General features: G+C 37.9%; 3 protein-coding genes across 6 annotated transcripts; 2 read left to right on the plus strand and 1 right to left on the minus strand.

The window, feature by feature from the left end:
- Positions 1-45: 45 nt before the first annotated feature.
- Positions 46-2,069, minus strand: ift20 (intraflagellar transport 20 homolog (Chlamydomonas)). 2 transcript variants are annotated; one of them, XM_065281176.1, is made up of 5 exons: positions 1,952-2,069; positions 1,274-1,432; positions 1,075-1,160; positions 899-1,002; positions 46-794 (listed from the first exon to the last, which is right to left on the minus strand). In XM_065281176.1, exons 2-5 carry the CDS (start codon positions 1,398-1,400, stop codon positions 713-715), a joined length of 399 nt encoding a protein of 132 aa, XP_065137248.1. In that variant the 5' UTR covers positions 1,401-1,432; positions 1,952-2,069; the 3' UTR covers positions 46-712. The 2 variants fall into 2 exon arrangements, with proteins under 2 accessions (XP_065137248.1, XP_065137249.1); XM_065281177.2 differs by lacking the exon at positions 1,952-2,069 and adding an exon at positions 1,770-1,927.
- A 253-nt stretch (positions 2,070-2,322) lies between these two features.
- On the plus strand, positions 2,323-4,064 carry rad1 (RAD1 homolog (S. pombe)). 3 transcript variants are annotated; one of them, XM_065281168.1, is made up of 6 exons: positions 2,323-2,463; positions 2,617-2,830; positions 2,914-3,022; positions 3,099-3,357; positions 3,523-3,621; positions 3,728-4,064. In XM_065281168.1, the coding sequence occupies exons 2-6, from the start codon at positions 2,636-2,638 to the stop codon at positions 3,903-3,905; spliced, it is 840 nt and encodes a 279-aa protein (XP_065137240.1). In that variant the 5' UTR covers positions 2,323-2,463; positions 2,617-2,635; the 3' UTR covers positions 3,906-4,064. The 3 variants fall into 3 exon arrangements, with proteins under 3 accessions (XP_065137240.1, XP_065137241.1, XP_065137242.1); XM_065281169.1 differs by having other exon boundaries at positions 2,331-2,454; XM_065281170.2 differs by having other exon boundaries at positions 2,356-2,400.
- A 10,984-nt stretch (positions 4,065-15,048) lies between these two features.
- Positions 15,049-23,561, plus strand: bbc3 (BCL2 binding component 3). Its single transcript, XM_065281174.2, has 4 exons — positions 15,049-15,329; positions 16,674-16,932; positions 19,146-19,339; positions 21,684-23,561. Exons 2-4 carry the CDS (start codon positions 16,686-16,688, stop codon positions 21,783-21,785), a joined length of 543 nt encoding a protein of 180 aa, XP_065137246.1. The 5' UTR covers positions 15,049-15,329; positions 16,674-16,685; the 3' UTR covers positions 21,786-23,561.
- The last annotated feature ends 1,332 nt before the right edge of the window (positions 23,562-24,893 follow it).

Below are 24,893 nucleotides of genomic sequence, written 5' to 3' on the forward strand. Positions count from 1 at the left end.
GATGTTTTGCCCTAAAATAGTAATTGTTTACACTGATGTCATGTATAAATTCAAAACATATTTTTATTCAAATGTTCTTCACATATTTATGAAGTGTCAAATTTTGAGACACACCCGATGATCTAAACTGTTAGGTAATTGTAAACAAATAATACATGAAAGCACTGTTTGGTTGTTCAAAGTTAAGAAATTTTGCATGTCCTATGCAAAATATTTTTTGGTGTGGTCCCTTGAACAAACAATAAAAATGCCATGAAGATATAATCAAGTAAAACTGTCGCTGGGTTCAAGTCACACACAGCATTAAAATGCAAATCATACGGAAAATAAAACATTTACAGTAAGGTGTACCATGATGGAATTATTTACAGTAACATGCAAATACTGTATTTTTACTATCGTAAAAAAGATCAAATTTACAAATTAAGTACATTTATGTATAAATAGTATAAATAACATATATAAATAGTATTCATCTAAGGTTGGAAAGATTACAACTGCGCTTTTAGGATGTGGCCAAGCAAAAGCACTAATGTTAACAATAGAGAGACGGAGATTGAAGCTGAAACAATGTTGAAAACTGTAAATCTGTTGTCACCTTTAACTGGTTGATTTAATTAACCTACATTAGTTGGGGAACCAGTCTTTGTGATTTCGATGCACAGCATCATTTTCTTGTTCAATAGACAGGATGTTGAAGATAAGCGGGATCTTATTTTTGCAGTATAAACTGGTCAATGAATTCATTCTGCTCAGCTTCAACCTTCTGAAGAGCTTCATATTCTATTCGATACCTGCAAAACAATAATTAAATACAGATGGGTTATTCATCGCCCAATTTCATACTTGCAATTCGTCCTCTGCATTTAACCCTTCCTGGTAAAACAGTAACCCATACCTTTCCAGCTGCATTTTCTTCTCTGCGATCAGAGCTTGAAGCTGTTGCTGTTGAGCTTCTCTTTGCTTTTCAACAGATTTTAACAAATTTCTTGCACCTATGGCCTAAGGAATAATTCAGGTCATATGAATGAATTAAGTACACATCTGACATTTATTTTAAATAGAAGTACCAACCTTCATCTTCTCAGATTCGGCTTCTTTTGCTAGATCATCAACAAGTTCAATAAGGCCACCTACGATTTTCTGAAACTGCCCAATCTCTGTTTTTACAAAAAAATGAAGCAAGTTATCAGCCTGAACCACAGAAAGATGCTAGATGTTTTCTTTACATACAGTACAGTCCTATAACACAGCAAAGTCCATTTAAACTCACTGTCAACAAAATCCTCGCATTCCTCCTTGAGTTCTGTGGTTTTCTGGCTCACGTCGGGCTCAAGTACCCGCAGTTTGTTAAGTTCATCGAAATGAAGGCCAGCCTCTGCCAGCGGGTCTTTAGCCATGACCCAAACCTGGCTCCGCGACTAAACAGCAGCTGAGAATAAAAGAAATCTGACGTCATCACCACAAACACACACGACAGCTATGACGACAAATGTGGAAGCGTAACGTTATTTTCATTCCATTCAAACCCTAAAGCTATTTCTTTTCAGCAAACCTATAATTATCCTAATTGTTTTTAAAAATCAGTATTAATCTATGTGTCACCAATCACAAGAATAAGCTAGCTAACTGATTAGCTAGTTAGCCGGTTAATTGTATCTGTTTTATAAACCATATAACCATGACTGCCCGGTCATTCACACAACAATTTACGACATCGTAAACCATATAAACTGTCATAGTTTATGAATATGAAGTAAAAATAATACAATCACAAATATCGCTGTAGCCTGGCTGATACTAAGCTAACTTGCATGAGGAAAACAAACCGACCTTGACCAACTGGAAAGTTAGCTTGGTAAAAAAAACTATACTGTCTGTAATCATTCTTTTAAACTATAAGGAATACGATTATTTACATTTAAATAACGAACAACTGTCTTACGCCTACCTTAGTTTAGTTTGAATATGTGGCACTTCTGTTGGACCGACTGACCGAGCGACCGTCTCCGCATCTGTCTGCTCTCGGCTGCCAGGCGACAGCTGGTCCACCTCACGATGAACAACAGGGGTGAACAATCGCATTTCAAATAAATACTTATATGTGACGATTAATTTTATTTAAATTACAGAAAGTGCATTTTTAATTCATAACATTTTAAATAATCAAACACAATTCACAGTATTCATTTTTTGTATTTAAAGTGTATTAAATTTTACTCCACACACCACACTCCCCCTTTCCTGATATTGGAAGATTCCGTAATTTTATTCCGTGCAATTCTACGCCAGAACACTAGGGTGTATGAGTGGGACGTGGAGAAAACGGTAAAAGCACCAGAAGAAGAAGAAGAAGGTTTAGTGGCATTTGTAGTCAATGGGCGCCAAGTTCTCCAAAAAGTCAGTTATATCTGCGTAAACGGTTTAAATGTACATGTTTCCTATGTATAGTCGGTAGGTTTGGTATGTATAAAATTGCTTTAGCTTATTTAGTTGCCAACATTTTATGCTTAAAACATAATTTACTAAAACATTTTTTCGTATGATATCCATTTTATCAACTAGTAGTAGCTGGTGAGTTCATAAAAATATCGTATATTTTTACTGTTTTTGCAGATGTTGACGTTGTAGCAGCATGCCTCTGTCAACTGAATCCCAAACAGATGATGACCAGTACATTCTGACAGCCAGTTTGGATAACGCGAGGAATCTGTCCAATATCCTGAAAGCCATCTCTTTCAAGGACCATGCCATATTTAATGCAACACAGAATGGGTTAAAGGTCACGGTAGAGGACTCAAAGTGTCTCCAAGCCAATGCATTTATTCAGGTTGGGCTAACAGTCTTTAACACACTTTATTTACATGTGACAGCATTTGAATTGATTCATGTATTTATTGACTTTCACTTTAGGCTGACATCTTTCAAGAATACACTATCAAAGAGGATGCAGTTGGGTTTCAAGTTAACTTAACTGTGCTTCTGGATTGCCTGACCATCTTTGGGGGAAGCACAGTCCCAGGTGTGTATTTAAATAGGTTTGGTGATTCAACCCTTATACAATATGCTGTTAATCATTCTCATTATGAACTATTAAGGTGTGTGTACTGCCCTGAGAATGTGCTATAATGGCTATGGACATCCGCTGACCTTGTTCCTGGAGGAAGGTGGTGTGGTCACCGTCTGCAAGATTAATACAGAAGAGCCAGAGGAGCCAATTGACTTTGATTTTTGCAGCACAAATGTAACCAACAAGGTGATTTTGCAGTCAGACAGTCTGAAAGAGGCTTTTTCTGAGCTTGATATGACCAGTGAGGTTCTGCAGATTACTATGTCACCAAGTCATCCTTACTTCAGGTATAGATATAATACACACACAAACATATATGTATATACTGCAGAATAAAGACATAATCTCATAGATTTAAGGTTATTCTAACATGTATTGTCTGCAATACAAAACGACAGTGATGTCAGTAGTTAAATTCTCTGGGTTTAATTCAGCTCTTGTTCACACCCTAGATTATCCACATTCGGAAATTCTGGAAATGCCCATTATGATTACCCCAAAGACTCTGACATGATGGAGCTTTTTCAGTGTACTAAAACACAGACAAACAGGTAAGGGTCTGTTTTAGTGTGATTCTCATCATCCAAAAATCTTTTATTTATTATTATTTCTCTCATCCATTTCTCTGTTTCTCTCTTGATGTGCTGATTTTTAAAGGTATAAGATGTCCCTGTTAAAACCCTCTACGAAGGCATTGGCCCTGTCCTGTAAAGTCTCTGTGAGAACTGACAGTCGAGGCTTCCTCTCTCTGCAGTATCTGGTGAGGAATGATGATGGTCAGATATGTTTTGTGGAATACTATTGCTGCCCGGATGAAGAAGTGGATGAAGAATAGTTTGGATGTATGAAATTGAGGTCATTTTATTAATATGTTCAGTTATGTTTTTTCAAATGTTTTTGTGTAGTTTGGTATTAACTGTGCTCTGACCTGATGCTCTTTGTAAATCTATGACGTGAGCTTATCGGTTTGATATTAAATTAATATGTCAATCAATTTGTATTGAACAAGGCATTTTTCTGTAGTTAAATACAGGTTAACGATAGTGAGACATAAATATTTACATTATTTGCCACTGCACACAGCATCGAGTTTAAAGCAGTACTGTAGGTGGTCGGAAGAGGGCGACAGATAAATGTTAATTATTACAGTAAGTACCGTGTGAGGACTCGCAATGTGGATCATGTTCAAATTATGCATAATGTATAGATAAATCATAAACATTTTTATTTTTTTAAAACTGATTTTTAAACTTTCCAAAAATCGCCAGATTTGAATCAAAAATTACTCTTATTCTTACTATAAGAGTTGTTACTATAAAGCACTACCTATTAAAAGATTAATAATAAATAAAATTTTATCAATAATTTAACCGCAAAAAAAAACTTCATAACGTATTTGGTGTACAATGGACGAGTTATAATTGCTAAGATTTCCAGTCGTTTTAAGGCACTTGTTAGAAACATTTTAATCTTTAATGCGTGTTCATTTGTGTACACGAGCGCGTTGCGAGGCAAACATGTAGCTGAGCGCAGCAGCTTGATGTTGATGCTGGTTGACGCGCGCACTTCTGACAGAAAGTCCCAGAACAGCGCACGACGCTTGAACTGCGGCCTCGCGACCAATCGCTTCGCCATTCGCAGCTGTCGAGGCAACACTGTTTCCGGGCAGAGGAGAACATTTCAGCAAAACAACACAGCACTTCAGTCGGTGTCTCTTAGCTGAGCTTCATCATGCTCCTCTCAGCGGGTAACACTGCCCTCATCATCTGCGTCAATGTGCCACATGCAAGCTGCTTATAGAGCCTGCAGCAAAGCTCACTAAATAACAATTCAAGATCTCATTATCAGTCTAGTGCTATAAGTGGTTTTAAAACACAATTTAAAGAGTTCCCACATGAAAAACATACTGTAGAAAACTGTAGTATTCTTTAGTATTTACTATTGTAAGCTTCATAAACGCTATGGTATTTAAGAATTTCACTGCAGCTTACTATAGTAACTATTAAGTGTACTACAGTATTTTTTTCATGTGGGCTTTTCAAATCTGTTTTGCTGGAAATCTTTTAAAGAGCACTTGCTGATTCATTTAAAGATTAAAGGGATAGTTCACCCAAAAATGAAATTTCTGTCATCATTTTCTCACTCTTATGTTGTTCCAAACCTGTATACATTTCTTTTTTCTGGATGAACACAAATGAATATATTTCAAGGAATGTTTGTAACCAACCCAATCATGAGCCCCATTCACTTCCATAGTGTGAATAAAGAATACTATGTATAGGTAGGCTATGTGACAAAAAAATTAGAAAATTAATATAACCATGATAGATAATAAAAATACCTTTTAAAATGGTTTTTAAATGATTAAAATTGGATAATTGTTAAGAAAGTTATGGAATTTTTAAATTCGAAAATTAGGGGTCATTTTTGTACCCAATTAAAACTATAAAAAACTGTGACCTCTTCCGCTTGACCAAACACTTTAAAATATCATAACTCTCTCATTTCTTGGTCTATTAGCATAATTCAAACACCACAGTGTAGGCAATTAAAAGCCCAACGAGATTATTATTTCTGATTAACCACTAATGAATGAAACCGAGAGCATCAATCCACGCATATCTTTCCATATGAAATCAAAATCCTCTCAAATAAAAGCTACATTTACATATTTATTGTATTAAACAGACATTTCATAGTTTCTTTAATATTTCTCAATTGACTAATAATGCTGGTGAGCAATTTAAATAGTCAGGTATTATTAATAAATCAATTGATAATTATGTTATTTATCATTTATGAATCAATAAATAAATGCTGCATGCATTCATTTATTTATATGTTTGACAAAATCATGCCAATAATGTAATCTAGAGCTTCTAATCCTTCATTCTGTGTGATTACTTTGAAAAATACTACATGGGTTGATGAAAACGGAGAAGTTTTGGAAACCAATATAATTGAAAGGCCGATTCTGCTTTTGACAATAACGTCACTTGTGGTTCGTAAAAAAACACATGCCAATGTTACAATCAATTCCAAACTTCACCTAATTCAAGTTAAATGTATATTCTATCAAAAGTATTGGGTTTGGAACAAAAAAATACTCGCCTTCATAGCGGAAATTGATGCCAAACACGAGATAAATTTTGCTTCGCTTATAACTTTCTTCTTACAACAGCGATCTTGGAAATTTGAACGTGTGAATCAACGTGAGGAAGAATTTATGTCACTATTATATGGGCTTTAGAGGTATTCACAAAGCAAAGATATGACAGATTTCCTAAGTCACCAATGCGTCTGGCGCTGAATACCTGCTGGGAGCACAGCCGTGGGAACAAAGCACTTGTGCGTATATACGTCATTTTGTCACCTACTATGTAAGTGAATGGGGCTCATGAACAGTTTATTTACAAACAATTCTCAAAATATCTTCATTTGTGTTCATCACAACAAAGAAATTTATACAGGTATGAAAGTGAATAAATAATGAGAGAATTTTCATTTTTAGGTGCACCATCCCTTTAATTCATGATCAAAAAGTTACATAGAAATCTTAGAAATTAAATGATGAATGAATATTAAACATAATTGCCCAGATTGGTACTTTAGCATTTACTATAGTAAACAAAAAAAAAACGTAACTATAGTAAACAGTAAGGTATATCACTGTAATGCACATTTCTATTTAAAAATATTTTGTTGGGTCCTGAGATTATAGATTATACCTGTCTAAGTGAGTCGTGGAATTAAATGTTTGTGATCCCCTGATTTATTCAGTTAGTCACTTATAAAAAGCTTTTTAATGCATGATTGGATAAAAAATTGGATAAAAGAAATCAAACGTTAAATAAACCATGCTGGGTTTTTCCAATCACTTTGTTTTCCTCGCAGTTGTAAGTCGCTTTGGATAAAAGTGTCTGCTACATGCCTAAATGTCTTTAAATGTTTGAACCCAAAATGCTGTGGTGTTGCAACCCATCGCTGGGTCAGATATTGACAGTTTTTAGGTCCATATTTTACACAACCATGAAACAACCCAGCATTTTTACATTTTATAGAACACATTAACAGAGTGTAGTAATTACTATGATATACCGCAGCATACTATAAATATTATAAGTATTATTTTGAACCCAGTGTTGGGTCAAAAGGAATGAAAACAACTATATTTGACCCAACAATGGGTTAAAACAACCAACCTTTTTTGGTTAAAACAACCCAGCATAGGTAAAATTACAACCCAATAGACTGGGTTCGTCCTTTTTTGACCCAACACTGAAAATAACCCAGCAAAGTGTACAGCAGTATTTTTCATGCGAGTGGTGCACGGTTGCTAAATGGACAGACAACATCCAGACAGCATTCACAAGCGTAACCAAGTAAACACTGTCCACAAACCAAGACCTGAGTATCATTTGATAAGGGTCAGCAACTTGATCCAGCAGCATCACTCAAAGCAGGTGATGTAAGGGGGTTGGCATCACTTTCTGCTCTTTAAACGCAAGCTTACCAATGCAGTGGACGATCGTCTCCCTGTTTCTCAGATAAACAATTCGGCCCGCTGTCTGATGTCTTGACCTACCGAGAATCAAGCGGTGTCAGGTTCTGGCAGTGGCATGGTTAGGTTTTGTAAACACAAACTCAGCAATGACCTAATTGTTGTGACACTCCAACAAGAGAGCCCATGGGAGATAGAGAAAAGGTGCACTGCCATCACATGGGATATTGAGTCATAGCACTGTATGTCTGTTACATTTAGTAACGGAGGTTACATAAATTTGAGGAAGAAATGTGGTCAGCCGTGTACACTTTGTAACTTATAATGTTAATGATAACAAAACATGACCAACAGGGGATTAAAGTTAGTATAGGATAGTGCATCTACTAATCTTTGGTTCCCATCCACTGTCATTGTATAGAAAACTACATACAATGGATACACAGTCAAATTGATAGGTGAACTAAAATCCCCTTAACAAAGGTAGCAAATATCTGCATGTTTTGAATATGCCAACACAAAAGGCGCAGCAACAACTCCTGCCTTGTCAACCGAAAGGAACCCAGACATGGGGAAACTCCACATGATTTGAGTATAACATTCCCTCACTTCGTGTTAAAAATACCTTACATCAACAAGCCATTGTTTGGGGACTATGAGTGTCACATGGGGTCATGATGGCAACAGCTGGCCTTAACAGCATTCGCAACCCCCTCCATCTCCAAACCCATTAATAATACTGCTCGGCCTCAGCTTGCAACCATGTGTGAAATGATCCTTGATGATGGAGATGAGGTAATGCCTTTAGCAGCTCTGACATCACTTCAGACCTTTCCATCCAATGCGATTGACCATCACTTGGACAATGCACTTTTTATCTTACTGCGATGAACGCGACACCTGCTAAAGGTTTGCCAGTAATGCAATGGACGATTCGATGCTTCTTGTTTAGTAATTTGAGTTTTTTTTTAGCTTTTAAAAATGTATGGACATTTGCATATAAAGAGTGTAAAATATTGCATCAGCATAAAACCATTTTGAAACATATGTGTTAAAGAATGAGGGTTTCTTGCCACCCTGACCCACAATAATCCAAGCTGACTAAAGGCAACAGCTTAATGTGGTTACAAGTGAAACACGCTCTTGAGAGAGGAACATGCTGTGTTAGTTCCTTTCCTTTGTACAATCATCTAGGTAAAAACTCAAGATGTTTCAATGACCAGTTCTCTCACTTCTGTTTCTTTGATAAGAATTTTTAAAAAGTGTAAACAAAAATTTTGTTCTGGGTGGATTGCGTGCATCTCTACACTGTAGGAAGTGAAAGGTTTGATGAACTTAAAGTATTACTTTAATTGGTAACACCTTATTTTTTTTAACACAAAATGACACATAATGTTTTAAATAGCATAACACATAAAAATAAACCTGAACACATATTTTCTTGGAGTGTACAGCACTAACACAGAATGTGTTGTTTTCACACATCTTTTTTTGGAGTGTACCACTTGAAGTATTTTGATCTTTTTTTTACATTGTATCAGCACATGATATGGTTCATTAACACAATTACCACTGAATCATAAAACTGTAATAACACAACAATAAGGTTGTTTTGTTAACATTAGTTAACAGTGGCAGCCGGTGATTTCTTTTTTGAGGGCGCACGATAAAAGAGGCTCGTCACAACAGGTAAGTGGCCCATCATGTGTGTGGCTTGTCATTTCAAAATATGTGTTTGGCACGTCATGTAAACTTATGTGCATCACGCATCATTGTCAAACCATAAACCTGTTGGAGCCAATGGTGTAGTGGGCAGCGCTCCGTCAAGTGGTGCTTTTGGTAACCCGAGTTCGATTTCAGGCTTGTGATAATTTGCCGCTCCCACACCCTCTCCTAACACGCTGTTAAAATAATGGCCAAAAAAAAAACGTATAAAATATATTTGAGCCTGCTGCAGATGCTTCGAAGGGGTTTATGATAGAAGTGACGCTTGCGTTTGCCAGATACAGAATTTAGTGTTAATTTAGTGTTTTGCAAGTATTTTGTGAACGTGAGCATCTCTTTTATCATAAATCCTTTCGACACGTGTGCAGCAGCCCCATATTTTGACAGGATGCATGGTGCACATGGTTTGCATGATGCATCGAACACACATTTTGACATGATGAGCTACACACATGACACTCCGAACACACATTTTTAATTTGCACCGCCAAAAACCGGCCGCCACTGTTAGTTAATGCATTAGCTAATATGAACTTGATATCAAATCAACAAATAAATAAGGAATAATTGACGACGGGGCATTGAATTATAAGAAAATAATGCACACCCAAGGTGCAATGCGGCACGACGCAAAGCGGGTGTGCATTATTTTCAAATAATTTAAAGGACCGGAGTCAATTATTCCTCTTATACCACAGATACCACAAACATTGCTCTGGTGCCTATTTTTAAGACATTTGAAAAGTTAGGTGTGCGGTTATCAGAAATTAATGCATACCCACGGAACATTTCTCAGCCAATCAGAATACAGCATTCAACAGACCCGTGGTATAAACTTTATTTCATAAATTAAAGGCAAGGTGCCTGATTTTTGCGAAACGCTTTGGGAAAGGGAGTCGGGCCAAGTACTAGAACACACTTGTAGCCAATCAGCAGTAAGGGCTGTGTCTACTAAACAACATCGTTGCCTGGGTTGCGTATGTGTGGGGTGGGTCTATCAAAAGTAGGTCCAGATTCTATTTGGGTAGGGGCATGTTTGTTTAGGTGATTTTAAATATCAACATTGGCTTTCAGAGATCATGCACCCTGCCTAAATAATGCCTGTTAAACAATTTCAACTTGTTTTCATAAGTTATGTCAACTTATCACAAGTCAAAATTTAAAATAGTAGGTTGAATTAACTTGCAAAATCAAGTTGTTTTAACTCCATGCTGCATTTTTTTAAGGGCATTTATTAGTCTTATGCTGTGTTCCAGGCAGGTTTTTAAACCCGTGAGTTACGACTTCAAAACCACGACTCACGACCCTATGCGTTCCAGGCAGCCTGTAACTCGTGTTTTTACATCCTTCTACCGGTGAAAGTGCACTGGAACGGCAATCAAACCCGTGACTTCCCACCTGTGAACTCGTACTAGATCGATGTACTCCCAGTTCAGAGTCGTGAGTCGTGGTTTTGAAGTCCTGAGTTACGGGTTACAGGTTGCCTGGAACGCAGCATAAGTTCATGTTAAAATCAACATTTAAAGGGGACATATGATGAAAATCAGACTTTTTCCATGTTTAAGTGCTATAACTGGGTCTCCAGTGCTTCTATCAATATAGAAAATGTGAAAAATATCAACCAAGTAACTTAGTTTTAGTAAACCATTCTCTGCAAGGATGTGAAAAATTATGATGTCAGAAGAGGAAAATACAACCCCTTAATCTGCCCCATCCAACCACGGCACTGCTCATTTGCAATTTAAAGGACACGCCCAACAACTGCACATTTTTGCTCACGACTACAAGTGCCATACTAAAATAAATTATCTATATGGTATTTTGAGCTAAAACTTTACATACGTATTCTGAGGACACAAAAGATTTATTTCACATCTTAAAAAGTCTTGTGAAATGTCCCCTTTAAACTGGAGATGGTCCTCACTGCGGAACACAACATCCAGTGGGCGGGGTTGGATCTAGATCCAACTCCTCCCACTTTATATACTTTGTTCCGCCAAATGAACCAGTATATTTGCGTTGTTGCAGCCCGCAATTAGTTGCAACCTGTGGTCGCCAACGTTTGCTCTTATCAATTTAAGTGTACGTTTGATCAATAATATAGTTGAGAAAGATTCATAATTTAGAAAGTATCACAGTTAAATGTAAGGAGAGACGGACACGTTCCCGACAGTTTGATATCACTGAAGGGATTTATTTGTACATTATCCCACTTATAACATAGATATTCCTATACGAGTAAATATAAAAACAAATTTATTTGATATCTTTTATTAGCAAATAAAAAAGTAAACCATCTACGAGGGAAACCTGTTTCCTAATGGCTGTAAGCAAAGACGCGTTACATACAGGATAAACATTCAATTTATTAATTTCTAAATAACATGCCATAGCCTATATATTTCAATAATTATGCATATTTATACTGTATCCATTAATAGGTCTTAAACTGCATGTGGTAATATTACTCATAGTAGGCTTACCCGAAATGTTTTACTCCAAAACATTATAGCAAAAAACTTACATTTCACCCTAAAGGCACTACTTTTATTGTAGTCATAAGTAAAGTCAGTTTTTATGTCAAAATAATAACTTAATTTAGTTACGCTTTAATGCGGAAATGGTAACGCAGCAACACGTGTATGACGTGTCTTGTGGTAAAACTGCCGACCAATGGGATCTCTGGATCGGGATCCAGCTCCGCCCCTGGATCTAAATCCAACCCCGCCCCCTGGATGTCACGTTCTGCAGTGAGGCGCTACTGTTAAACTGTGCTGTAACGCAATGGCGGCTAAAAACAACTAGAACTGCTTGCTGCTGCAGGTCATTTGTCTCTCACCACCATCCCAGTACCTTATAAAAGGTGGCAGCTATTGCCATGTGGCAACTAAATCTCTTCCAACAAGAACTGTTTATTAGACAATTATTGAGACAGCAATGTTACTAATCTGTGAACACCCAGAAGACAGTACACAGGTTTATCAGATATTGTGCACAGATGCGATGGAGTACAAGAGAAGTTGGGGGAAGGGGTCAAATAAAGGATGATGTCACCGAGACAAAGTACACTTGAGCTTTACTCTCAATATTGCACAGTCACACAAACGAATCGATTTTATCACAGAAACCAACCTTTGTTTCAAGCTAATGAACTTTGATAGAAAAGCATATTTTGTTTGCGATAGTAACATGGACATTAGAGCAAAGAGAAACATTATTAACAATGAAAACGGCCTTTGTGTAATTTGAGCTGAATGTCAGCACAGTTAAATGAGAGCAAACATGTTACTTGTTTTACAGTTCACTGATGACCTCTCATTGCTGTTTATGTTAGTCAAAGAATATTGTATGTATTCAGTGGTTTATATACAACCGTGATGGAAAAATTCAGAGGACAGTCCCGTTTTGCCTTTAATCATCATTTAAACGTGTATTGTGACCATTTCAGTACATTGCAGTGGTGGCCAGTGACTTCTTTTTTCAAGGGCTCTCGATGCAAAGTTCATGGGTACATGTATGTGGTTCCTGTTTTCAAAATGTGTCTTGTGTTAAGGGAGTGTCTTGCGTGTATTTTGTGAACGTGAGCATCTCTTTTATCATAAACGGTTTTGACGCATGTGCAGCAGGCACTTATTTTGACAAAACACGTGATGCACATGGTTCACATGATACAACAAACACATATTTTGAAAACGCAAGCAACAAACATGACACTTTGAACACTTGTTTTGAATTGGCGCCCCTCGGATAAGCAGTCACAAGCCGCCACTGGTACATTGTCTGTTGTATATTTCCAACAAATGCAAACCTCAGGAGTGACATTTAAAACAACCAACAGCAATGTAAAAGGAACATGAAAGATGTTATCCCATCAAATATTCACTTTTGAACTATTCCTAAAATACATGTAAAATCATAAGTATTGTGATGTTGAAAACATGAATTTGAATTTGTTTTCTTTGCAGTATTCAAGATCTGAAAACGTTGCTTATTTTATGTTATTTTAACCATTTTTTTCTTATTTCAATGTTGAAACAGATGCAAAAAAAAAAACTTTATCTTCATTAGGAATTTTGCAGAAATGTTGTCTGTTGTTGTCAGAATTAAACAAAAAATATAATTTTAATTAAACATAAATAGTAAATTTAGGAAAAACTGAAAATAATCTTGACGTGGTCTCTTAATTAATCAGTAAATAATAATAAAAACTAATAAATAATATAAATACTGCACCAGTTAATCTTATATTAATTGATATATAAAAAAATAATTTTAAAATCCTTTGAGGGAATTCATTGCATGTACACGTTCAGAAAAAAGTACCAAAGCTGTCACTGGGGCAGTTACCTTTCAAAAAGTACACCTGAGTGCATATTAGCACCTCAAAGTTGCATAGATGGTACCAAATGAACTAAATTCTCATATAGGCCAATTAGAAATGGTACAGTCCCCGTTTCAGCTTTTGTACACTTTTTCTGAAGGTGTACGTGGTGGTGCAATGTTACAGCTAAGCATTTAACACTGAGAGGATGCATTTAACACACAGACAGGATGTGTGTGTGCCATCTCACAGCAGTGTGCGTGGGGCTGTATGCCCAGACATGTACATGCGTGGGGATTTCCCTACTATACACAGTGGGAGTCCCTCATCTGCCGTGGGGTCGAAGTCAGCAAATAAACTACAGCACGCTCCTCCATCCTGCATCGGATCTGCATATAAACAATAGAAGCAGACGGAAGATACCCAACAGAGGTCAAAGGGGATGCAAGAGGGGAACTCCCAATTAGTATCATTAAAAAGATAAAGCTTATCTCCCTCATGTTAGTTAAAAGCACTGACATCCATAATAACCGATTGTTTAATGTTGAAGAATGAGAGACCAAGATATTTGTTATTCGAGAAGCATATACCTATGGTTTGTGACCTGTTCATGTGATTCTTAAGAGCTTTTTTCTGTTTAAAATATATATTTATCACTGTGCACACCACAGTCACGTGCATTGCATTGCATGCAATACATTTTTATAATAGGCTATTTGCGTTAAGAGTCAAAATTAATTTTATCAGAGACGTTTCTAAAAATAAGTTAATGTGTTTCATGCAGGTGGTAGGTGGCAGGTGCTTGCAACGCAAAGTTTAAAGGTTTGAGCAACAGCCCGGGAACGCACATACTGGTAGAAATGTATAGCTCCAATGCACTTTAGGTTGCTTTTGGATAAAATTGTCTGCCAAATGCATAAATATATTTTTTTATAAATATAAAAAGCTTACTATTTAAAGGTCTAAACGTTTTATCAGTGGAAACAAACGGCTTTTACATGAACAGAAACGAAAAAGAAATATAATGCGTAGAGATGTCTGAATTTTATATTGTTCTGGACTGGATATCGTTCATCAGTGTGTGCTTAATATGAATGAATGCCTTTATCTTTGTGCACATGTGTTTCCATACATCGGGTGTACGCTGTATATCAACACATTGTGAACATTTGCATCCCATAATTCTTGCATCCAAATCAACTTGAACTTAAGTTGCTCTTTGACAGGGCGTCAAAGGCGAAACATCGCCTATGTCCTTCAATACAGCAGGTAAACAAATAACACTGGGCGGGTAAATGATGGATCCTTGTTTTGACTGGTCCATGTGTGTCTGTCCACTTTGACTCTAGCCACGCCCCTGATGATGAGCATGTCAGGACTTGTTATGAGCAACACACAGAGGGCGTGGCCAGCACGAGAGGGTCGCGGGAGTGAGCTCAACTTGCTGTCATTATCACCGTGCGGCTCAGCTGAAGTCATAAATCGCGATCTAACCGCAAGACTCAAGAACACAGCGGCAAGCCATCAATGGATTTAGTGAGTAAACGCGAGTAAACGACCAAAGACAACCGGAATACAATTACATTTTTGGACATGCACGGACATCCCACCAACTGGTGTTTTTGAAGAACGACTTGTATCAGAAATAACTGCAGGACTAGTTTAACCCTGGAACTACTTACCTACTGACTTAAAAACAACACTCTTTAAAGGTAAGCGTGAATGTAGTATTTACTTTCATTATTTTTTCTTACATACTAGGCATCGGTTAATGACATGTGGCACAGTGTCTATTTAACGTGACATGTGTCCAGTCAGAAATTAAAAAGTGTCTCTGTTTTTTAAGGGGATGAACGGAATATTTAGTGACCCACTAATATAATGCTAGCATTAAAATATTCCGTTTCACGCGATCACAATGTGAAATTGAAAGCATTTACATTTAAACAATTTTCTATTTCATAACATGCTGGGATATTAGTAGAGTAAACGTGGAAAAATAGTCCACAGCATTTATTGACACATAACTGTGATGTATATCAAAGAATTATCAGTTTCCAAAATCATCATCCTTCTCTTCAGATCCTCACCTCACTGTGTGTCACCAGTTTTTTTATATGTGACACTTTTCCGTCGCTTCTTAATTTCCACCAAACACTTTTTTACCAACAGATAAATGGGTAAAATCTCAGTCAGTGTCGCAATAGGGAAAATGTCATGTTGATTCCAGTGGAATGAGGGTCTTTAAAAGTATTTTAATGTGAAAGACTGTGCTAAACGCGGGAGAAATTTTAAAGAGCGCGTGAACAGTGTGTGTAAAACATCGCGTGCACGGATTTGTTTACAAACATCACTGAGCACGAGGTAGTGTAGTTTCTGCCATCTCGTGGACACTCTGAATATAGGTTGCTGGGTCAGACATAAAATATATCGCTTGGGATGATTTACAATGAATAAAATCCAAAAGTAACGTTACTGTTGTACAGGTATTATATTAGTTAATGGTGTATTATGCCGTGTTTAAGCCAATTATATGATTATTATGTTTTTCATCAAACGCACTCGAAAGTCTGTGGCTCTCAACAAGAGAGTAGTCATGTCGTTTAAATGTCATGGGTTTAATCCCAGGAAGCACACATACCGATATAAGAAATGTTTGAGAAATGCACTGTAAGTCATTGTCACCCAAATGCATCAATTTATTTAGCTAAACTATTTTAGCTCGGTTTTAAAGCTTAACTTACTCCAAGAAGAGCATAATTACGTAATCCAACCAATCAGCTGAGAGGCTATATATGTAGCCGTCCCTTACCTCTGTCCAGTGACAGTTTTTGTAGCATCCCTCATCCAACCCATCACCTTACTCTCAACTAGTACATCTATCCCAGTTAAAGAGGGGGGAGTACTCTGAGTCTCCCTACTGAATACATGTTCTTGCAAACACGTGATAAGTTGTATATGATGCAGTGTTATGTCCTGCTTCATTTGTGGTAGGTTGCACGCTATGTCCAGGTCATATGTTTTCTACAGCATTTTTCTGCCTTTTCCAATCTAAGGTTGTGTCTGGTATGGCCCGACCAGAGATGGAAAGCAGGGTAGACGACCGCAACCCTGGAGCACCACAGAGCTGCAGGATGGAGGTGCTTCGCCAGGACACATGGTCGAGTGGCGGCGTCATTCAGTCCTGCCACCGGCACTGTACCATCGCTACTCAGACCAGCACTGTCTCCGCACCCCTATCCCACATCCCCACACAAGATGCCTTCAGCTCGGACAGTGTCCGGCAACAGGACACTCCACTCAGGGAAAATACAGGTACGGGCACGGTCTTTACACGTCCAAGTAAATTTTTTATGACAGTGTGTGGTTGAAAAGCAACAATTAGCATCAAATATTTAAATGCGCTTCACAATCACTGACTTTGACTTAAGGGTTAATAACATGCACCAGGAAGTCCCCAGCAAACACCCCTCCCTCCCTCCACCGCCCCTCCCTTGTCAGTGTGCTCTTGCTTAGGCATGTTTAGGCTTGTTCTCTGCTTTTGGCTTCTTGTCAACCGCCACTCGCTCCACAATGGCAGCCTGTCAGAAGGAATTGAGTGTTGCGGTCCCATTCTACATTCCTCGTGTTTTTAACCTCACTCGAGCTATCGGTTAACCTTATCTGTCCCTGCCGGTCATTTTTAAGGATTTCCTCACTACCTGATAGCCTGCCTCCTGTCCCTCCTTTTCCCCCAGCTGCCCACCCTATCCCAGCCCACCCCTCATTCCTGTCCACCAATGGCTGGATTTCATCTCAGCCTGCACCGGCTTGCAGTTACCCTGGCAACAAGCCAGATCGCAGCACTCTCTAGCTCTCTCAAGTCACCTGCACCGAGGATCAGCGGGCACTAATCCCTGGATAGAGGCTATTACTTGTACTCATGTTGTGGGAAAGCGGGAAAAGAATTCCTGTATCTATCCCAAAATATGCATTTCTGGTGCATGTTTAGACATATTAAGTAGTGATGTAAGAAAATCACAATATTGTTGTATCATGCATTTGATAAAATGACCAAGTGTTTCAATATCAGCTGGTACAGGATTGCATTAGCATTCCCACTGCAAGCACTGTATGTAAATATGTATATTGCACTAGAAAAAAATCCCTTTGGATGAAGCGCCTGCCAAATACTTAAAAAAAAACATACTGGCGCCAACAATTACATGCAAACGTAATTAATTTTGAATAGTGAAACGGCCACAACAGAGATAAAATACGCTATTTTGACTAACAGATACTTGATATAACCACTATAACTGATGATGGTATACTTTTAAGGGAGGTAGCAAGTGTGACAGGTGGGCATTGGGATTTCAAGAATAAACTCTTAAGTCTGTTCACTACTCAAGTTGTTGAATTGGGTCATTTGGTTGTTAGGCATCACAGAAGGTTAGTACACTTCATGGCTTAAGTGGTTAAAAGTTAAACATGACAGTTTTGAGGGAGGGCATTATAACCATGAACTTGAGCTCCCCTTTAGAGTTGATATATAATCTCTTTCCTCCTGCAAACAAACAAATGGTAGCCACACTACCTTAAAAATGCCTCCCTAACCTAAAAAATGCACTTTTTAATGTGTTTCTATCAAAAAATCAGTCGCCAGTGTGTGTGTGTAAAAATATCCTGTTATTATACAAATCCATCTATTCTTCTTAAACCGCAACAGTCACACAAAACAGGCTGTTGGGGATTCCCTATCAATGTGATGTCACATTGATTACATTTTCATGTAACATCGTATAATGAAAGATCTGTGGTGTATTTTGAGCTGAAACTTTACAACACATTCCCGGAATACCAGAGACTATTTTTATATTGTGGAAAACACCTAGGTTAGGGGCCCTTTAACATGAATTGTTTTTGTTTTCTACATAAAATCATCTTACATAATGTAAAGGAAGGGCATTTAATGAAAATATAACCCTGATATCTAAAAAACTTTGATGCTCCTAATCTCAAAATTAGGGTTTCACAGGCGGGTCGCATTTAAAACACCCAGTGCTTACATACAGTATATGACCATGATATAAACAGACCTTATTGCTCGGTGTGATATTTGACGTCACATTAAGTGCTTAGCATACTTGAGCAAATAAAGGCGTTAGGTTGTTTATAAAATCCAACTGCTATTGTAATCTCTGCTGAAACCATGTTTGGTTTGGATTACTCACTACATTGCATGTCTGTGTGTGCGTTATGGTTGTTTGAATAACACAATTGATTGCAAGTGACCGTAAAGAATCCCATCGCCGTGTATTTACATTGTTATAAACACGTTGTTAACATAACATCAGTGGCTTTTTACTCAAAAGCAGTAACTTTAAAGAATTTGTGTATAGTAATAAAGAGTAGCACATAATATGAAGTTTGATTAAACAAGTCTTTAATAAGTCATTATTCTCAAAACGAGCCACAGGTTGTGTCACATTCACACAATAACAAAATTAGTTTTAAGCACTTGATAATAATAATTTCTCTCATCCCAGGTACACAACAAGAAGTCTTCAGCCCGAGTGAAAGCCATTTACCCATGCCCGACCTACTACTATCGGACAACCAGAGCTCCTCAGAGGACTCTGCCGGTGAGGACAATCCCCGACTGGAGGAGCGAGCAGTAACGAGGGTGGCCATACAGCTGAGGACCATAGGAGACCAAATGAACATGGTTTTTCTTCAAAGGGTAAGGATCGTGTTTGTCTAGTGTAGTTTAAATAAGCCTGGGCATCATTATTAGTATGATAAAGTAAATACAGTGGGCACGTACACCATCTCTGTTTGTTAATAAGGGAGTGTGCACAGATCTACCCTCCAGTGGGTCTACTGGTAAACGGATCGATATGATATTCACAAGCCCGTAGTGAGTTTTGTGGCGGGAGTCGAGTTTCCAGTTGTGGCTGAACTTAATAACCTCTCCTCCCTCCCTCTATCTCTCTTTCGCGTGCACTCGCTCGGTATCCCTGTTGTATAGCGTGAGGAGTTTTAGTCGGGAGTAAACAGAGAGGCGAATCTCCCCTCCCCCTCCGCCAAAACCCACCTCCCCTCCTCTCCTCAGACAAACACACATGACGTCATTACTTTCCTTCAGTATGCGTTTTTCCAGCCTACACTAGTACCCGTGGAAATTTTATTAGACTTGATCGCGTTCAAAGTGAGGTTTCTATAAATATCAACTTTAATGTTTCTCATAAAATTGATGAAGAGTAGTAGAAATTATATTTCACTTTTAAATTGAGACCTTGAGATTTCTTTTAGAAAAGAAGGATTTTTAGCAGCACTTTATTTAACTTACTAGGTGATACAACTGAGACGTCTCATTTGTGATGTTTTTCCCATTACAACATGGACTTTGTGTACCTGCTTGTACTTTTAAGTGCCCTCAATCCTAATCTTTTCTCATCAAGCATTTGCATGAGACGCCGATGACTTTTTTACATTTGTCCCAGTTTCTCTCGCAGACGCACACAAACACATGCCGGCGCACACCTGTGCCAACACACGTACTGTAATAAAAGTCAGCATGTCTGGTGCAGGCAGCTGCCGACGAGGTCACGCGTCGAAAGTCTGTGACCTTTCGTGTGACACTGCCCAACTTTGATACCGTTGTGTTTTTATTGGATGCAACTTTGTTTGCGTGGAGACTGTAGTAGACAGGGCAGGGACTTCCCTAAACACTAGCGAGCAACAGAAGCTCAGTGTGATTTAAACAGTATGAAGGTTCTTGTGTCTGATAGCAGTCGTCTGGCACCATGGACCCGTGAGCCTGGTGGACCACAGAGCTTCCCATATTTCTTATCAGTCACTTCTGCTTGGACCTTTAGTTGTCTAATAAATTTCACTTGGTCACTGTTGTAGTTCATGGTTTGTTTGCACTTTTTATGCACATATGAAATTAAATACTGAGTAAGGAATAATAATTTTTTCTTTATCATTATTAAGAATGTATTTGTTTTTAATTATATCTGGATAATATAATATAAAAAATATAGATAAAAAATAGTTTTATTTTTAAAGGAAAACACCACCTTTTTCAATATTTTACTATGTTCTTACCTCAACTCAGATGAATTAATACATACCTATATTTTTCAATGGGTGCACTTCATCTTTGTACAGCGGCTTTTGAATGTGTTAGCATTTAGCCTAGCCCCATTCATTCCTTAGGATCCAAACAGGGATGACTTTAGAAGCCACCAAACACTTCCATATTTTCCATATTTAAAATGAGTAGTTACACGAGTAAGTATGGTGGCACAAAATAAAACTTTTATTTGGAGCCATAGGAATGAATGGGGCTAGGCTAAATGCTGCTAACACATTCACGAAACGCTTGAATACGAAGATTAAAAGTGCACGCATTGAAGAAAGATAGGTATGTATTAATTCATCTAAGTTGAGGTAAGAACATAGTAAAATATTAAAAAACTGTGGTGTTTTCCTTTAAACATTAACAAATGACTCATCAACAGAAATAATCACTAGGGAACCCTGACCTTCGTCTCTTCAATATCACATCCATATTTCCCATCGTGCACCTTATCTGTTTCTCATTCTTTCACTGTAACTCCCTTATTTCTCTTTCTCTATCGTACTTCACCCCCCCCCCCAAATGAGAGCTTATTTTTAGAGGATGACTCATAGCAGCTGTTGAGAGTAATGTGCTGCCTCTCCTGACTCAACTTTGCAGACATTGTCTGTCTGGGACTGCCTCACCCCGCCCTGTGCCTATGTGTACACACGTACACCTCTATGCTAACATAAACCTTGATAATGTCCCACATGCATGACGTGACATACCATCAGATTTGTTTCTCAGCGCCAGCAATCCTGTTAGTGAGAAAAGGGGACAGGAGAGTGGAAAAAGCAAATACCATGAAGGAAAGTTCACTTTCCACCTAGTAAAGGAGAGACAGCTGGTCACAGTTGGATACAGTTTTCCAAAACAAGCTATACTTTGAATGTTTCCTTGTTTATTGCATGCAGCACGCATGATTATTTGGTGATCCTATTTCATCTCTGTGTTTCAGAACGCCGCCCCACGCTGGCAGAACTGGAGGGGGCTGTACCACGGACTCGTCGCCTTTGTTGCCGACACCATCAATGCTTTGTACCAGCACGGGCTGAGATAAACAGACGGGTTCGAGTCTCAGGAAGAGTGCGGGCGCTCTCCTGCTGACCACTTACAAACTGTTTCTGCTCTGGGATTTTTCTGCAGGATCAGATATCTTTCTTTCTATGTTTTATTTTTGTTTGGGTCTAGTTTGTTTCCTATCGTTTCCCAATGTAGCATACAGTAGCGACTGAAGTGTGTGTCCCGGTATAGATGTCAGTAGGTGGTGTGTGAAGCACAACTATTAGGTACTCCTTTGCATCTTCGACTCGAAGGTTACATTAAGTCGGGTTGCTCTCGAGAAAGGAGATTGATTAGATCAGTGTAGCGCCTTGGGCCCAGAAGTGCTTTATCTGTCATGGGTTTTGTCTCAGCTGCCTTACAGGAGCAATAATTGCGCCGCACTATCAGTCACCAGTGGCGCAGCGCACGTGCCCGCATAGCATTAATGGGAAACGGGTGATAATGATCAAGACTATTAAGATAATGGAATGCGCACATGCTATGTTAATGGAGCACAGCTGTATTGTGCCTTGCTAACACCCTTCCATGAGCCCTTCAATTATTAAAGCCATCAGCGGGTAGTGTGCAGGTGCCCTGTTGCCCCCCCCCACCTAAATCTACACTTCGGGACACAAATTTGCCACTTAATTCTGAGATTGGTCACCTCCAATGGAGGCAATGGAGTGATAAAGCCAGACCACTAGTTGTTGAAATGGCTGGATAGCAGTGTTAATATTTGTATGGATTACACGTGTACATATTTTGCAAAAAACGATAGAAGGATTTGGGAGTTTTTTTTCTCATGTGTGTATATTTTGATGAAATGTCCTTAAAGTACTTATTTTTATGTTTCTTTTTTTTTTCATTTCGGAGCGGTAAGAACAGTTCGTTGCGTTCTTCCATTATTTTGGACCAACACTGGAAAGCAACTACTTTTCTTGAATCCAGTGGATTTCTGACTATGTGCAAATTTAGGTTGAAATTATCCAAAGTCCTGTGGCATCTGTGAAACAACTTTTTAGATGTACTTTTTTCAATTCTCAATGTTGAGAAACACAGGATAAATTAAATTGTATGTCCATTTGTACATTTGGTTATTTTGATGACAAATTAAATATGTTAGGAATGATCAGGTGGACTGAAAGAGCATGGAGATATGCATTAATGTATGGACCAAATATCTCTAATAACTTATTTGTCATCATTTCCCTCAACAAGACACTCAACTTTACTGCTGTAATTTATTTGTCTACAAATGGATGAGGTTAATGTAAGGAAATAAATAATAATAATAATTATAACCTGAGCCAAACGTCCATCATACTTGAACAGATGTGTTTCAAAGTAATGTGATGGCTGTCCGTTGTCTGGAGATACAGTTTTTTCCAGGGGCCTTTAACTGGACAGCCTTTACAGACACATAAAACTGTTATGTGTTTTAAGCACTTCCCTCAAAAACCACTTTTGAACATTTGGTTGTGAATCCCTTCAACCACTCATTTGCGTTTTCAATGGCTTATTAATGTGGGAACAAAGATGTCTCACCTGTGGCTACCTATCTCATGACTTCCTGTGTAAATCAACGTGGTCCACTTTTCTTGTGGCCGCCTTATTACTTTTCTGATTCAGCCCATCGCTGAAGTAAAGGCCTAATGTGTACTGTCAGATTCACACTACTCTCAAGTTCATGTCAAGACTGGTTTTTTGTACTTTTGCCATATGAATTTTTCTATGTAAAATTTCTATATGAATTTTGTATTGTTTTTCCTTACCATTTTCAATAAATATGAGAATTACAGTACATTAGCGTTTGTGATCCCTGCTTATGTTTTGGCATCCAAAGCTATTTCATGCATTCTGACTTATTAACACTGTTAAAGAGTTGGATTCCTCATGCTAAACAGGCAAAATGTCAAAAAAGTTACTATTAAAGGTGCATTGTGTAACTTATAGAAGGATCTCTTGAAAGAAATGCAATATAATATACATAACTATATTATCAGTGGTATATAAGACCTTGCATGATGAACTGTATTGTTTTATTACCTTCGAAATACCCATGGTTGCCATCATGTTTCTACAGTAGCCCTAAAGGGACAAACTGCTCTACTGAGCACGTTTCATCCCTATGTTGAAAAGTGGTTGAGAAGAATCCCAGTTTCATATGTAAAGCGCTTTGAGCACTGTATAAATGAAATATATTATTATTTATTATTAAACGTTGTCTCAGTCAGACGACGGGATGTTTGTTCTGTGGCGGCTACCATATGCATTTTTAAATTAAGGGGTGAGCTGTTGGTTGCAATTCCTAATCTCACCACTAGATGCCGTAAAACTTTACACACACCACCTTTAACTTACTATTATTAAGCTTGACAAGAGAAGAGTAGCTACAAGACTTATTTCAACTATATTTTATAAGTTATAACAACTTATCTCTAGTCATGATAAATAATAGCGAAATGACTTGTAAATCTGAGTTTATTATGTTATTTTACAATGTGTAAATAATTTTTTACAATGTGTAAAATGCACTTTATAAATCATAAAAAGCTTCAGAAATTGTTATTCAAACATGAGAGATTCATGCGTAACATTCTTGTATATTTTTTTATGGGCAATTTCAGTGCAGGAAGTACAGTGGAAGTCCTTATATGGGCACTTTAACCAAAATAGCACACACACACCAACCAAGAGCTGACCTGAAATCCACATCACTAGAGAAGTGCGTTGTTGTTTGTGAGGGAAATTTAAGATTGTTCAGCTTCCCAATGAACCCAGCATCATGGAAACATATAGTTTGTTATCCGTGGCAGTGGAGTTGTGTGTGTATGTTTGATTAATGGTGTATTTTGTTGAAATGGGGCGGTTCCAACCGCAGGCAGTAATTTAAACTCAAAATCAAATGTCTGTGTTTTATTGGCAATTGGTGCATAAGTGCATATAATGTAAACGACATGAATCATAAGTTGTCCATGGATAGTGAGATGATGTTTTGAGCATTCTATTTACGCTCGTGACTCGCTCCGCCCGTGGTACGCCTCTAGGGGTTTTAATTTTTTCTGGGCAAGTAGCTGATCTGTCTTTTATAAATCTGATAAAACTAAATGAATGATGTAATACT

This window comes from Paramisgurnus dabryanus, chromosome 8 (assembly GCF_030506205.2).
Source record: "Paramisgurnus dabryanus chromosome 8, PD_genome_1.1, whole genome shotgun sequence".
NCBI lineage: Eukaryota > Metazoa > Chordata > Actinopteri > Cypriniformes > Cobitidae > Paramisgurnus > Paramisgurnus dabryanus.

Bases quoted from the DNA above. Each gene is read 5' to 3' on its own strand.
- ift20 (XM_065281176.1), bottom strand. From the start codon at position 1,400: ATGGCTAAAGACCCGCTGGCAGAGGCTGGCCTTCATTTCGATGAACTT. The intron at 1,161-1,273 runs GTGAGTTTAAAT...TTGTAAAAACAG, and splicing joins ATGCGAGGATTTTGTTGACA to AGATTGGGCAGTTTCAGAAA. The intron at 795-898 runs GTATGGGTTACT...ATTGTTTTGCAG, and splicing joins AAGAAAATGCAGCTGGAAAG to GTATCGAATAGAATATGAAG.
- rad1 (XM_065281168.1), top strand. From the start codon at position 2,636: ATGCCTCTGTCAACTGAATCCCAAACAGATGATGACCAGTACATTCTG. The intron at 3,023-3,098 runs GTGTGTATTTAA...TGAACTATTAAG, and splicing joins TGGGGGAAGCACAGTCCCAG to GTGTGTGTACTGCCCTGAGA. The intron at 3,358-3,522 runs GTATAGATATAA...TTCACACCCTAG, and splicing joins CCAAGTCATCCTTACTTCAG to ATTATCCACATTCGGAAATT.
- bbc3 (XM_065281174.2), top strand. From the start codon at position 16,686: ATGGCCCGACCAGAGATGGAAAGCAGGGTAGACGACCGCAACCCTGGA. The intron at 16,933-19,145 runs GTACGGGCACGG...CTCTCATCCCAG, and splicing joins TCCACTCAGGGAAAATACAG to GTACACAACAAGAAGTCTTC. The intron at 19,340-21,683 runs GTAAGGATCGTG...TCTGTGTTTCAG, and splicing joins ACATGGTTTTTCTTCAAAGG to AACGCCGCCCCACGCTGGCA.